Source organism: Ranitomeya imitator, chromosome 2, assembly GCF_032444005.1.
Source record: "Ranitomeya imitator isolate aRanImi1 chromosome 2, aRanImi1.pri, whole genome shotgun sequence".
NCBI lineage: Eukaryota > Metazoa > Chordata > Amphibia > Anura > Dendrobatidae > Ranitomeya > Ranitomeya imitator.
The window spans coordinates 768,728,621-768,744,502 of record NC_091283.1 but is presented as its reverse complement, the minus strand read 5'-3'; the positions used below and the strand labels follow the sequence as shown (position 1 = coordinate 768,744,502).

At 47.1% G+C, this 15,882-nt stretch overlaps 1 protein-coding gene across 1 annotated transcript in view; it reads left to right on the top strand.

Moving 5' to 3' along the window:
• The first annotated feature begins 3,543 nt into the window (after positions 1-3,543).
• Positions 3,544-15,882, top strand: part of NOC3L (NOC3 like DNA replication regulator) — an 85,123-nt gene continuing 72,784 nt past the window's right edge. Inside the window, exons 1-3 of the mRNA XM_069753456.1 lie at positions 3,544-3,630; positions 12,784-12,991; positions 13,824-13,947. Coding sequence (XP_069609557.1) covers positions 3,622-3,630; positions 12,784-12,991; positions 13,824-13,947 — 341 coding nt within the window. The 5' untranslated portion in view covers positions 3,544-3,621. The remainder of the gene's footprint in view (positions 3,631-12,783; positions 12,992-13,823; positions 13,948-15,882) is intronic.

Genomic DNA, 15,882 nt, shown 5'->3' with positions numbered 1-15,882 from the left:
CTCGGTACAAGGTGAGCACATCGCCTTGTACCGATCGTCTCAGGGATGCCCGCAGGGAGCCCCCTCCCTGCGCGATGCTTCCCTATGCCCCCGGAACACTGCGATCATGTTTGATCGCGGTGTGCCGGGGGTTAATGTGCCGGGGGCGGTCCGTGACCACTCCTGGCACATAGTGCCTGATGTTAGCTGCGATAGTCAGCTGACACCCGGCCGTGATCGGCCGCGCTCCCCCCGATCGCTATGACGTACTAACCCGTCCCTCGGAATTAAGTCCCAGGTCACCTTAGTGCGTCATATGGGATTAAAGGGTTAAAGGAAAGCTGTGAGCATACATGTATGGCACATGTTGTTTCTCCCTCTTTGATGTGGGCTGAGGCGCTGAGCCCACATCTTTCCCTGCACATGTCAGCTATTTTGAACAGCTGACATATGCCCGGAACAGCCTGTGAGCCCTCGCGGGCAGGGTCCTCCCTCCTTATGTACCCGTGTGCCTGTTATCTGCTCATGTTTAATGTATTTGTCTATATTTATGTGCCGGGAGCGGTCCGTAACAGCTCCTGGCACATAGTGGCGGATGTCAGCTGCGATAGCTGACACCTGGCTGCGATTGGCCGCGCTCCCCCCGTGAGCGCGGCTGATCGCGCTGGACGTACTATTCCGTCCTTGGGAATTAGGGCCCACCCCACATGGACGGAATAGTACGTCCAATGTCAGAAAGGGGTTAAAAAGGATCACTACCAACACAAAAGATCATCAGCAAAGGTAAAATGTCTGTTTTATGGAGTTCGATGTGCCGATTCCAAAAATATGCTTAGTTTTGCTCTATCACATAAAGTTTCTGAGATAGAAGTATTTTTGTTACTACGTTACTTCTGCATTTTCAATGTATGTGGTTTTTCCTATGTTATTCCCATTTCTTTGCTTGTCTTAATTGTGAATTTTCCTACAGGGACAACAATCAGTAAAGGTTTTAGTGAGTTTCATGGGAAGGAGTATTTTATCAACCAATGACTGCTTCTCGTAAAGTCACATGTTATGGGGAGGAGCTAACTGTTATGAGGCGGTAAGATTTGAGTCAGTCAGAAAAGGATGGTGATGGCAGCAAGGACTGGTATGTGAGACTGACAGGAGATAGACCTCTACAGGGATCTGAGCCCTGTCACAGGGAGATAGAAGGGAAGGCAGCAGACAGCCGCCATTGTCAGATAAGCCCCTGATGCCGGTGGGCTTAGCTCACCTTCGATTTTGGGGGTGACAGGTTCCCATTAAAGCAACGTGCAATGAAAAAATGTAAATCTTTCCCACAAAAATATTGCTTTGGACTCAATTTTTTTTTCATTTTCCCAAGGCTAACAGGAGAAAATGGATCATACAATTTGTTGTGTAATTTCTCCTGAGTACGTTGATACCCCATATGTGGGGGAAAACTACTGTTTGGGCGCATGGCAGAGCTTGGAAGGGAAAGAGCATCATTTGACTTCTGGAGTGCAAAAATGGCTGGAATCGACAGTGGACTCCAAGGAACATTTGCAGAGCCCCTAATGTGCCTAAACAGCAGAAACACCCCACAAGTGATGCCATTTTACAAGCTACACACCTCATTGAATTCAGCTAGGGTTGCAGTCAGCATATTAACCTCACAAGTGTGTCACACAATGTTATACAATTGGGCGGTGAAGAAAGAATAATTACATTTTTACCACTAAAATGTTGTTTTAGCCCCATGTTTTTCATTTTTATGAAGGCTAATAGGAAAAAATGGAGCTCAGACTTTGATAAATTCTGTAACTTCTGCAAACACATTAGTCACTCAGTTACTCTTTGTCTATATAAATCTAGTCATAAAGCTTTTATACAGATAGCTTTCAGGCTGAAGTGTGTACACATTTTGTTAGGGCTAACCCTGTATGTGTATATTTATTAAGCTTGATTCCGGCGCCGCATCTGGTTCAGGCTTGGCTCTGGTACTGTGTCTATGTAATGGGCCTTGTTCTGTTACCACACAGACTGGAAATATCAGGGTCATCTGTACTGCTTACATTAAAAGGGATAAAAGAAATTGTGATAAAAGCATTGTAAATAATAAGGGTATGTGCACAATGAGCCCCTAGTCACCAAAGCTGTTACACCACAAATCTGGCATAAAAAGCTTTGCAAAGTCGCAAAATCATTGTTCAAGGCGAGGCATCACGAAAAATGTTGTGGCTTTTGGCATTTTAACGCCATTTTTGCCCTGCTCTGACAAAGTGGCCGTAGCTGCGGCGTAGTGACCGCACTCGTCAAATGCATGACCAGCTGTGGCATTAAGCCACTAATCTTACTTCAGTCCATGACTGGAGTAAGATTTGTAGTGAGGGCGCCACTTTGTGCCTCTCTAGAGTCATTAAGAGGCATGCACCCCAGTGAATCAGCACCTAGCACTCTACCCTGCTCCCTCATCAAGGCTGGAGTGTAAAAAAAACGCTGCGGTGTCGCTGAATCATCTTCAGTCCTTTTTGCTGAATTTTTGCAGCAAAAACTGAGGAAATATTGGAGTATATGCTGTAAGAACCTCTCAAAATACTGTGTGCGTGCGTGCGTGCGTAGCCCAAGAATAACCAGGAAGACCTCAGCCAGTCCCACTTTTGCCCCCTCATTGCACTTTATCACACTCCAACTACATCACTGTGACTCTGACGAGGCTGAAGTTGGTTTCTTATTCGTCAGTTTCTTATTCGGCAATTTTTTCTTTTCTGTTTTTTGCATGTTTAACAACGAAAAATAATCATCACAATAATAACATACAATGCAGCGAGGAGCCCTAATGTTACTTATTCAAATCTGTGAAAATGGGCTGTTTGCCCACTTTGATGCCAGTTCTGGTGCCCAGAACCCATTTGGGCCAGGCTGGAGGGACCTGGGTTGCTTGCAGGGCATCGCTGTCTGTGTATTTTACGTGTCAGATCAGTGGCCCAAAGGCATTTAACCCCTTAAAAACATCAGTTACTTATTAAAATGGCAAGAATTGACTGTCTGCCCACTTTGATGCCAGTCCTGGTGCCCAGAACCCATTTGGGCCAGGCTGGAAATAACTGGTTTGGATGCGGGGCGCCCTGTTCTATATGTCTACAGTGTTAGATCAGTGGCCCAAAGGCATTTAACCCTTTCTTCAGTGCTCTTTGGTGCCCACTTTGATGCCCATTTTTGTGCCAGTTTTATTATTTTTGTAGCCGTATTCACATTAGGGCTCCTCGCTGCATTGTATGTTATTATTGTGATGATTATTTTTCGTTGTTAAACATGCGAAAAACAGAAAAGAAAAAATTGCCGAATAAGAAACTGACGAATAAGAAACCAACTTCAGCCTCGTGTGACTGTAGATGCACGGCCCGGATCTACTGCTCCACAGTCTCCTTGTCCATATTAATATTCAGATGATGTCCCATGTGTCACCAGAAATAGCGCCCCCTGTAGACGACGGAACAAAGAGCCGTAGTTCCGTATGTTGCCGGCAGATGGCGCTCGCACATATCCGCTTTGCTCGGGCCTCTCTAGCCAGCAGCTCTTCTCTGTGCGGCCGCACTTCCTGTAGTCACACGTGTGTAGTGGAGCAGCGGAGTCCTCTACCGGAGCGCAGGCGCCATGAAGCCGGTGAGTAGCGGAGCGGTCTCCGTTTCTGCCCCTCATTTCTACCTTATAGTGTATTGCCGTGTAACGTGCGTGCAGTGTCTGTTGTGCACCAAGGTCTGACATGCATTAACTGTGCAATTAAGCAGTCTATTGCTCCCTGTTATCAGCCGTTCCTGGCCTGAATGTTCTATAAGGGAGGTTATGCTCACACAGATGTGGTGCCCGCTCTCCAACTATTGTGACACTACAAATCCCACAATGTCCTAAGAGTTGTAGGCTACCAGGGCATGCTGAGAGTTGTAGTTCTGATATAACTTCAGAGCTCCTGACAGGAGATCAGTGCTGTGAATGTAAAATGTCCCCCGATCCTCAGTGTTCTCGTGTATGTTTCTTACTGTACCAGAGATGTTGTGATCTGTATAGTGTCTATATATGGGGGATACTGACATACCGTATATACGGGGGGTACTGACATACCGTATATACGGGGGGTACTGACATACCGTATATACGGGGGGTACTGACATACCGTATATACGGGGGGTACTGACATACCGTATATACGGGGGGTACTGACATACCGTATATACGGGGGGTACTGACATACCGTATATACGGGGGGTACTGACATACCGTATATACGGGGGGTACTGACATACCGTATGTACGGGGGGTACTGACATACCGTATATACGGGGGGTACTGACATACCGTATGTACGGGGGGTACTGACATACCGTATGTACGGGGGGTACTGACATACCGTATGTACGGGGGGTACTGACATACCGTATGTACGGGGGGTACTGACATACCGTATGTACGGGGGGTACTGACATACCGTATGTACGGGGGGTACTGACATACCGTATGTACGGGGGGTACTGACATACCGTATGTACGGGGGGTACTGACATACCGTATGTACGGGGGGTACTGACATACCGTATGTACGGGGGGGTACTGACATACCGTATGTACGGGGGGTACTGACATACCGTATGTACGGGGGGTACTGACATACCGTATGTACGGGGGGTACTGACATACCGTATGTACGGGGGGTACTGACATACCGTATGTACGGGGGGTACTGACATACCGTATGTACGGGGGGTACTGACATACCGTATGTACGGGGGGTACTGACATACCGTATATACGGGGGGTACTGACATACCGTATGTACGGGGGGTACTGACATACCGTATGTACGGGGGGTACTGACATACCGTATGTACGGGGGGTACTGACATACCGTATGTACGGGGGGTACTGACATACCGTATGTACGGGGGGTACTGACATACCGTATGTACGGGGGGTACTGACATACCGTATGTACGGGGGGGTACTGACATACCGTATGTACGGGGGGGTACTGACATACCGTATGTACGGGGGGTACTGACATACCGTATGTACGGGGGGTACTGACATACCGTATGTACGGGGGGGTACTGACATACCGTATGTACGGGGGGTACTGACATACCGTATGTACGGGGGGTACTGACATACCGTATGTACGGGGGGTACTGACATACCGTATGTACGGGGGGTACTGACATACCGTATGTACGGGGGGTACTGACATACCGTATGTACGGGGGGTACTGACATACCGTATGTACGGGGGGTACTGACATACCGTATGTACGGGGGGTACTGACATACCGTATGTACGGGGGGTACTGACATACCGTATGTACGGGGGGTACTGACATACCGTATGTACGGGGGGGTACTGACATACCGTATGTACGGGGGGTACTGACATACCGTATGTACGGGGGGTACTGACATACCGTATGTACGGGGGGTACTGACATACCGTATGTACGGGGGGTACTGACATACCGTATGTACGGGGGGTACTGACATACCGTATGTACGGGGGGTACTGACATACCGTATGTACGGGGGGTACTGACATACCGTATGTACGGGGGGTACTGACATACCGTATGTACGGGGGGTACTGACATACCGTATGTACGGGGGGTACTGACATACCGTATGTACGGGGGGGTACTGACATACCGTATGTACGGGGGGTACTGACATACCGTATGTACGGGGGGTACTGACATACCGTATGTACGGGGGGTACTGACATACCGTATGTACGGGGGGTACTGACATACCGTATGTACGGGGGGGTACTGACATACCGTATGTACGGGGGGGTACTGACATACCGTATGTACGGGGGGTACTGACATACCGTATGTACGGGGGGTACTGACATACCGTATGTACGGGGGGTACTGACATACCGTATGTACGGGGGGTACTGACATACCGTATGTACGGGGGGTACTGACATACCGTATGTACGGGGGGTACTGACATACCGTATGTACGGGGGGTACTGACATACCGTATGTACGGGGGGGTACTGACATACCGTATGTACGGGGGGTACTGACATACCGTATGTACGGGGGGTACTGACATACCGTATGTACGGGGGGGTACTGACATACCGTATGTACGGGGGGTACTGACATACCGTATGTACGGGGGGTACTGACATACCGTATGTACGGGGGGTACTGACATACCGTATGTACGGGGGGTACTGACATACCGTATGTACGGGGGGTACTGACATACCGTATGTACGGGGGGTACTGACATACCGTATGTACGGGGGGGTACTGACATACCGTATGTACGGGGGGTACTGACATACCGTATGTACGTGGGGTACTGACATACCGTATGTACGGGGGGTACTGACATACCGTATGTACGGGGGGTACTGACATACCGTATGTACGGGGGGTACTGACATACCGTATGTACAGGGGGGGGGGGTACTGACATACCGTATATACGGGGGATACTGACATACCGTATGTACAGGGGGGGTACTGACATACCGTATGTACGGGGGGTACTGACATACCGTATGTACAGGGGGGGGGGGTACTGACATACCGTATATACGGGGGATACTGACATACCGTATGTACAGGGGGGGGGGGTACTGACATACCGTATATACGGGGGATACTGACATACCGTATGTACAGGGGGGGTACTGACATACCGTATGTACGGGGGGTACTGACATACCGTATGTACAGGGGGGGGGGGTACTGACATACCGTATATACGGGGGATACTGACATACCGTATGTACAGGGGGGGGGGGTACTGACATACCGTATATACGGGGGATACTGACATACCGTATGTACAGGGGGGGGTACTGACATACCGTATGTACGGGGGGTACTGACATACCGTATGTACAGGGGGGGGGGGGTACTGACATACCGTATATACGGGGGATACTGACATACCGTATGTACAGGGGGGGGGGTACTGACATACCGTATGTACAGGGGGGGTACTGACATACCGTATATACGGGGGGTACTGACATACAGTATATACGGGGGGTACTGACATACCGTATATACGGGGGGTACTGACATACCGTATATACGGGGGGTACTGACATACCGTATATACGGGGGGTACTGACATACAGTATATACGGGGGGTACTGACATACCGTATATACGGGGGGGTACTGACATACCGTATATACGGGGGGTACTGACATACCGTATATACGGGGGGTACTGACATACCGTATATACGGGGGGTACTGACATACCGTATATACGGGGGGTACTGACATACCGTATATACGGGGGGTACTGACATACCGTATATACGGGGGGTACTGACATACCGTATATACGGGGGGTACTGACATACCGTATATACGGGGGGTACTGACATACCGTATATACGGGGGGTACTGACATACCGTATATACGGGGGGTACTGACATACCGTATATACGGGGGGTACTGACATACCGTATATACGGGGGGTACTGAGATACCGTATATACGGGGGGTACTGACATACCGTATATACGGGGGGTACTGACATACCGTATATACGGGGGGTACTGACATACCGTATATACGGGGGGTACTGACATACCGTATATACGGGGGGTACTGACATACCGTATATACGGGGGGTACTGACATACCGTATATACTGGGGGTACTGACATACCGTATATACTGGGGGTACTGACATACCGTATATACGGGGGGTACTGACATACCGTATATACGGGGGATACTGACATACCGTATATACGGGGGATACTGACATACCGTATGTACAGGGGGGGGGTACTGACATACCGTATGTACAGGGGGGGTACTGACATACCGTATATACGGGGGGTACTGACATACCGTATATACGGGGGGTACTGACATACCGTATATACGGGGGGTACTGAGATACCGTATATACGGGGGGTACTGACATACCGTATATACGGGGGGTACTGACATACCGTATATACGGGGGGTACTGAGATACCGTATATACGGGGGGTACTGAGATACCGTATATACGGGGGGTACTGACATACCGTATATACGGGGGGTACTGACATACCGTATATACGGGGGGTACTGACATACCGTATATACGGGGGGTACTGACATACCGTATATACGGGGGGTACTGAGATACCGTATATACGGGGGGTACTGAGATACCGTATATACGGGGGGTACTGAGATACCGTATATACGGGGGGTACTGAGATACCGTATATACGGGGGGTACTGAGATACCGTATATACGGGGGGTACTGACATACCGTATATACGGGGGGTACTGACATACCGTATATACGGGGGGTACTGACATACCGTATATACGGGGGGTACTGACATACCGTATATACGGGGGGTACTGAGATACCGTATATACGGGGGGTACTGACATTCTGTATAAAAGAGGGGAGGTAGTGTACATCAGGTTGGCATTCGTGAGTTGTGCAAGTCAGAAATGAATGTAGTTGTCCATTGATGTGTTACAGTATGAAGCATTCTTTTATACACAGGCCAGGTTTGTCGGGGCAGGTGTCGCATTGATAAGTGGTGTCCCTTGTGTATCCCCCTTCTGTAACACACTTGGAACCTCTTTTATGACTTTCCTTTCTCTGAGATTTGAGGGACCTCACCGGCGAAATGTTGGCCTGGTACGATACGAGGCCTGGTACGACACGAGCACATTGAGTTCCGGAAGTACTGGGGCCCTCTCCTGCCAAAGATTAGGGCCTTGATCACTACCTCCTGGAACTGAAGGTACAACCTACCGGTCTGGCCTGCACATAGTAAATGTGATAGAACGGAAGCGTTGTACAATGCCGTCTGTACGATGTGCACGCCCGGCTTCTTGTACCACATCTTGGCTTTTCTCATAAAGCCAGCAGAAGTAGACTTCAAGTGTGCTGCAGATTCAGGAAGGAATCATAAACAATTTAGTTGAAGGTGGTTTATTTGTCAACACGTTTCAGAGTCAAATCCGACTCCATGCTCAGGACAACCACATGTGCACCAAATCCCACTCACTCCCAGGCCGGGGGGACATTCAGGGGGTGCAATCTGGGTGTCCTTCCCTCATAGACACTAAACCTGTGGGTGTACCCTAAGGAGAGTGGAAAGGGGGGAGATGGATTGGGGTGGCTTCGGAAAGATCAGGGAAGGATCAGGAAAATCCTTTCTTCAGCAGCAGAGGAAACACCAGCAGTGATGGCACGGGCTTGAAAAAATCTGTGACACCACAAGGCCCAGCACAATGTGCAGAACGACACTGACCGCCCTGTACTTCATTCTAACTGTGCACTTGTACAGGGCGGTCACTGTCGTTCTGTGAGGGCAGATGGCGTTGGTGCGATCGACGTCATCGTCCATCCCATCAGTCAGAGCTGGCCCGGGTGATGCCGTGGTTGCTCATGCAGCACTGATCACATGCTGGACATCCGTGTTTCAGGCAATTTCCACCCACCAGGACGACAACTTCATATACCTGGCTGCAAGACTGAGCAGGCTGCTGAATGCAATCACTGCAATTTCAGTCCCAGTGCCACATTAAAGATATGACGTATCCATGCATCCAAAGTCGGTAAGTACCAGCCAACCTGGATGTATGGATACGTCAAAGGTCGTGAAGGGGTTAGTGCATCACTCCAGCAGTTTTTGCTTTGTTTTCCACCTCCAGAGTGATATCACTAATGCATCCACCGGCCTCCACCTTCTGCTCTTCCCGGCCCCGCAACAGTCCTGCTCCGCCATCTTGTGATTACAGCTCCTGACTGACCGGAAGTCACAGATTCTCGGTGTATACAGTTAGGTCCATATATATTTGGACAAAGACAACATTTTTCTAATTTTGGTTGTAGACATTACCACAATGAATTTTAAACAAAACAATTCAGATGCCGTTGAAGTTCAGACTTTCAGCTTTCATTTGAGGGTATCCACATTAATATTGGATGAAGGGTTTTAGGAGTTTCAGCTCCTTAACATGTGCCACTCTGTTTTTAAAAGGACCAAAAGTAATTGGACAGATTCAATAATTGTAAATAAAATGTTCATTTTTAGTACTTGGTTGAAAATCCTTTGTTGGCAATGACTGCCTGAATTCGTGAACTCATGGACATCCCCAGACGCTGTGTTTCCTCCTTTTTGATGCTCTGCCAGGCCTTCACTGTGGTGGTTTTCAGTTGCTGTTTGTTTGTGGGCCTTTCTGTCTGAAGTTTAGTCTTTACAAGTGAAATGCTGCTCAATTGGGTTGAGATCAGGTGACTGACTTGGCCATTCAAGAATATTCCACTTCTTTGCTTTAATAAACTCCTGGGTTGCTTTGGCTTTATGTTTTGGGTCATTGTCCATCTGTAGTATGAAACGACGACCAATCAGTTTGGCTGCGTTTGGCTGGATCTCAGCACACAGTATGGCGGCTCTGAATACCCCAGAATTCATTCAGCTGCTTCTGTCCTGTGTCACATCATCAATAAACACTAGTGACCCAGTGCCACTGGCAGCCATGCATGCCCAAGCCATCACACTGCCTCCGCCGTGTTTTACAGATGATGTGGTATGCTTTGGATCATGAGCTGTACCACGCCTTCGCCATACTTTTCTCTTTCCATCCCTCTGGTACAGGTTGATCTTGGCTTCATCTGTTCAAAGAATGTTCTTCCAGAACTGTGCTGGCTTTAGATGTTTTTTATCAAAGTCCAGTCTAGCCTTTTTATTCTTGATGCTTATGAGTGGCTGCACCGTGCAGTGAACCCTCTGTATTTACTTCCATGCAGTCTTCTCTTTATGGTAGATTTGGATATTGATACGCCGACCTCCTGGAGAGTGTTGTTCACTTGGTTGGCTGTTGTGAAGGGGTTTCTCTTCACCATGGAGATTATTCTGTGATCATCCACCACTGTTGTCTTCCGTGGGCACCCAGGTCTTTTTGCATTGATGAGTTCACCAGTGCTTTCTTTCTTTGTCAGGATGGACCAAACTGTAGATTTTGCCACTCCTAATATTGTAGCAATTTCTCGGATGGGTTTTTTCTGTTTTCGCAGCTTAAGGATGGCTTGTTGTACCTGTATGGAGAGCTCCTTTGACCGCATGTTTACTTCACAGCAAAACCTTCCAAATGCAAGCACCACACCTCAAATCAACTCCAGGCCTTTTATCTGCTTAATTGAGAATGACATAACGAAGGGATTGCTCACACCTGTCCATGAAATAGCCTTGGAGTCAATTGTCCAATTACTTTAGGTCCCTTTAAAAACACGGTGGCACATGTTAAAGAGCTGAAACTCCTAAACCCTTCATCCAATTTTAATGTGGATACCCTCAAATGAAAGCTGAAAGTCTGAACTTCAACTGCATCTGAATTGTTTTGTTTAAAATTCAATGTGGTAATGTCTATAACCAAAATGAGAAAAATGTTGTCTCTGTCCAAATATATATGGACCTAACTGTATATTGAGGAGGGAAAAGCCTCACACATGTCGCCACTTGCGTTGTGGCTTCCTCAGGGGTAGTGTCAGCATATCTGTATACAAGCTTGTGGCTATAGGGCCTCTCGCATTGTGCTGGTAGTATACTCTTGTCACAACCCTTCTTTCTTTTTTCTTTTTTTTTGCAATTGCTTTTTCCAGCTTGGTAACAGTCATTGCTATATGTTGGGTGTTTTTCTATTTAAATTTCTTTCTAAGATGTTTCCACCGTGCATACACCGTATATGTTGATCCTTTATGGTGTGTTTTTGTGTTGTGTTGACTTATGGTTTAATTTAATAGGTTAATATATATTGTGGATTATTAAATGTCTTGATACACTGTATTATGTGCCGGTGCTGAGTTATAACATAGTGAGGTCTGTACATTAGAGATCCATTATTTTACACCAGAGGTCTATCCTCCTAATAGGGAACTTCATGTCTATTATGAACACAGTTTGTGTTTATATAACTTTGTTTGTTGTGTCTATTTGTTGTCTCTTTATTCATTTGCTATTTCCAGTACAGTAATAAATGTACCGTACTTATGTTTGAAGGTGATCTCTTGGGTCCACAAAAAAAAAACCCATATGTGTAAATAACACCATAGATTATAATGCGTACGTGTTGCATCTGTGAAAAAGGGGATAGGACACGGACGTGTAACCCGGCCATCTGAAGGAGGGCTTACATTGAGAAGTGACCTCCATGTCGCCCAGTAAACGCTGAAGCAATCCGGCAGGTCACAGCTAGCAGACTGGTGAATGCTACAGACAGGGAACGTACAGTACAGATATCACTCAAGTGGTGAAATAAAAAGCAACAGCAAAACATTAGATTATAATATAGTACATAGTATCCAGCTGCCACATAGAAATAGTTATTGAAAGTTCTGTATGGCCCCTGCCCGTAAAGTCTAGCCTCTGTGGCCCACAACTCCTCTGCCAGCTGCGGCACGTGGAGTGGGCCGATTCTGACGTGTGCCCGCCTGCGTGGTTACTCGAGTATAATTCCAGTCACCAGTAGGCCGATTGCTTTTGCCTCTGGAGAGCGGTCGTAGTCTGCACATCATGGCGCTCTCTGCTGCCCTTGATCTTTGTTGATATGGCTGAAGTGATGATGACGGCTGCAGTCAATCACTGGGCTCAGCGGTCCCGGGCCACCTACATTGGCATCAGTCCTTTCCATACTAGCAGAACATTTGAATGATTCAATGCAGTAAAAGCCATTACTTGAGTGCAGGTGACAGAGTTCGTGATATTTTCGGCTATAGGTTAGTCAAACTCCCTTAATTACTCTTGTGACTTGTCCTCTTGTTTCTAGAGAAGAAATCGTAAGCAAGCTCCAAGCTTTCGCAAGCTCCTGAAGACCAGCAAGGTAAAACTCAACAACAAGCTAAAGAATAAGCAATTTAAGCAGGAGAGTTCAGCGAAGAAGCGCAGGAAAGAGCAGAAGCAGCTCCGCCAAGCTGTGCGAGATGTTGGATCCAAAGCACCGAAGCCCCTCGATGAGGTTAAGAGGAAGCCGCAAGGTAATAGCGGGGTGGTGACCATTCATGTATTCATATAGCAGGGACAATTATCAATTCCTGTGCGTAAAACAAAAATTCTCACGTTTTTATGAAAGCTGTGTTTCTGAAAAAAATAGTATCTTTTTCTAAATTTTTGCACCAACTTTGTCACTATTCTAAAGAATATGTGGGGCTCAGTAGAAGGTAGGACCCAACCACTGCACCCCAGATTGCTGTAAATTAGATCAGCGATCTATGCCAGCTCATAGTTGGCATACAGTCATTTCGAAAAGCCCAAAGGTGCACTAAATTTATTATGAGGTGTGCGCCTCTCTAGAAATGGGGCACACCTTACTATTAGGGAGCTTTTTATTGAAGAGTGGTGCATTAAATGCTCCTTGCATCATTTTCTCTGCTTTCTGGTAGTTGGAGGAAGGTCTGGAGAAAGCCGCGTTCTTACCGTCCACGTTGGCAGGCTGAATGCTCATGTATATGGGTAGTCGGGAGAGTTTGCTGTCGGCCCAGTGAGCATTTGACCTATTATCATCTAAGGTTTCTCAGTGTGCGGAAACCGCTTTGGTATCTGTTATATTAAAGGATTTGCACCACGATTTCACGTTATCGGATAACTTCCTGATCTCGGGGGCCCATCCACTCTTTCCCAGTGACCCCAAGCATGGAGCTGTAAAGAACCCCTTCTGAATGGAGCATAGGTCCACCACGCGCCCCAAAGATACTGTACATTCATTCTCACTGACAGTGATGGAGATGGCTGATAGCGCATAATTTCAGATCTTTAAGCTTTAAAGGAAATGGTGAAATGTCTATTAATATTTTTTTTTTTTTCCTGCAGTTAATGAAGAGGAGGAATTGGATGAAGAATCTCTTCCCTTGGACATGATAGATGAAGATGACCTACAGCTAATGCGAGAAATGGCTCAAAGGGCATCCTTTTTAACCAGGGATCTCTCAGCCAGGTAAGGCGCTTCCAGAGTAGTGGGAGGACGGTGAAATGCTCATTGTGAGTCTGAATGTAACATGTTCCCACAGGACATAATATAAAAAGTCCACCCAATATTCTGACTTCAGAGATATGACAATGTCTTGTTTTAAAATGATTCTCATAGACTTGAGATGAAACATTTCCTGCAATGTAGAGCCGTCACTTGTGTAAGAAGGAGCGGCTAGCCGCAGGTAACATGGGAGAGAAGCTGCAGGGAAAGCAAACTGCTGCGTTACTAACCCATGTAGTAAGAACACACCTGACAGCCGCGCACTTCTCTACACTCACAGTACAAGTGATTGGGTTTTATCTATGGACCTGACACTATACCGCTCTAGTCGTATCTCTGATGAGCACCGAGTGCACTGACTGCTATTACAATGCTTCGATGTGACCCAGGCAGCTGTATTGGGGTGAATGCCTTTTTTGGGGTACTATTTTGGGGGGGCTCTAGCAGCTTGAACAACCATGATTTTATGATATGTTATTTAGGTGCTATTGCTCTCCAGTAAGTGCTATGAAGCCACGTTTATCAATCTCTGCCCACGGTTCTACTAAAGCTAAAGGTCACTCTGTGACCGGAGATGCATTCTCTCGTTCTTAATATGGTGGAATATATTTCACAGATGTATAAATGTTGAAGGTTGTGTTTTAATATAAAGTATGTGGGTGCCCGATCACTTGGGAAAGTCTGTGATGTAAATACAAACTGGAATCATACCTGCCAGTAAAGGGAACAATTCCCACCAGTGGAGAAAATTAGGACATTGCTGATATGTGATGCTTCAGGAAAGCTTAGCCTCCATTCATGTCACTATGTGTCTCTAGGGCTTGTTCAGATGAGCTTAAAGGGAACCTGTCACCAGGTTTGGCTGATACAAGCTACGACCACCGCCTTTCAGGGCTTATCTATAGCACTCTATAATGCTGTATATCTGCCCCCGATCCGACCTGCAAGAGAAGAAAAATAACTTTTATTATACTCACCTGGCGGCTGTCTGGTCACATGGGTGTCACAGGTCCTGGTCCAACGCCTCCCATCTTCTTGTGATGCCACCCTCCTGTTGCTTCACAGGCTCCCCGGCAGTGCGCAGGCGCTGGGCCTCTCTGACTTTTTACCAGCACCTGCGCACTGCAGTACTTTTCTCTACCCTCAACAGGGCAGATAAGTACACCTGTGCAGGAGCACGATGCTGTGGAGCCTGTGGGAATAACGCAGGGACGCGTCATCCACATGAAGCAAGCAAGAGGGAGGCGCCGGACCAAGACAAGCGACACCCATCGGACCGGACCGCAGGTGAGTATAATGAAAGTTATTTTTCTTCTCTTGCAGGTTGGATCGGGGGCTTACAGCATTATAGAATGCGGTCTATCATCCCTGAAAGGCAGTGGCTGTAACTCGTATCGGCCAAACCTGCTAACAGGTTCCCTTTGATACATGCACGTTTTCTGTCCAAGTAAAAATATGACAGTTCACCACGGACCAATGTTATTCAGTAAGTCTGTCCAGATGAGTTTTTTTTCACACGGGGGAAAAAAAATCAGCATGCCCTAATAATAATAATTTAATAATAATAATAATATTATTTATATAGCGCCAACATATTCCGCAGTGCTTTACAAATTATAGAGGGGACTTGTACAGACAATAGACATTACAGCATAACAGAAATCACAGTTCAAAACAGATACCAAGAGGAATGAGGGCCCTGCTCGCAAGCTTACAAACTATGAGGAAAAGGGGAGACACGAGAGGTGGATGGTAACAATTGCTTTCGTTGTTCAGACCGGCCATAGTGTAAGGCTCAGGTGTTTATGTAAAGCTGCATGAACCAGTTACCTGCCTAAGTATGTAACAGTACAGACACAGAGGCTATTAACTGTATAAAGTGTATGAGAACATGATGCG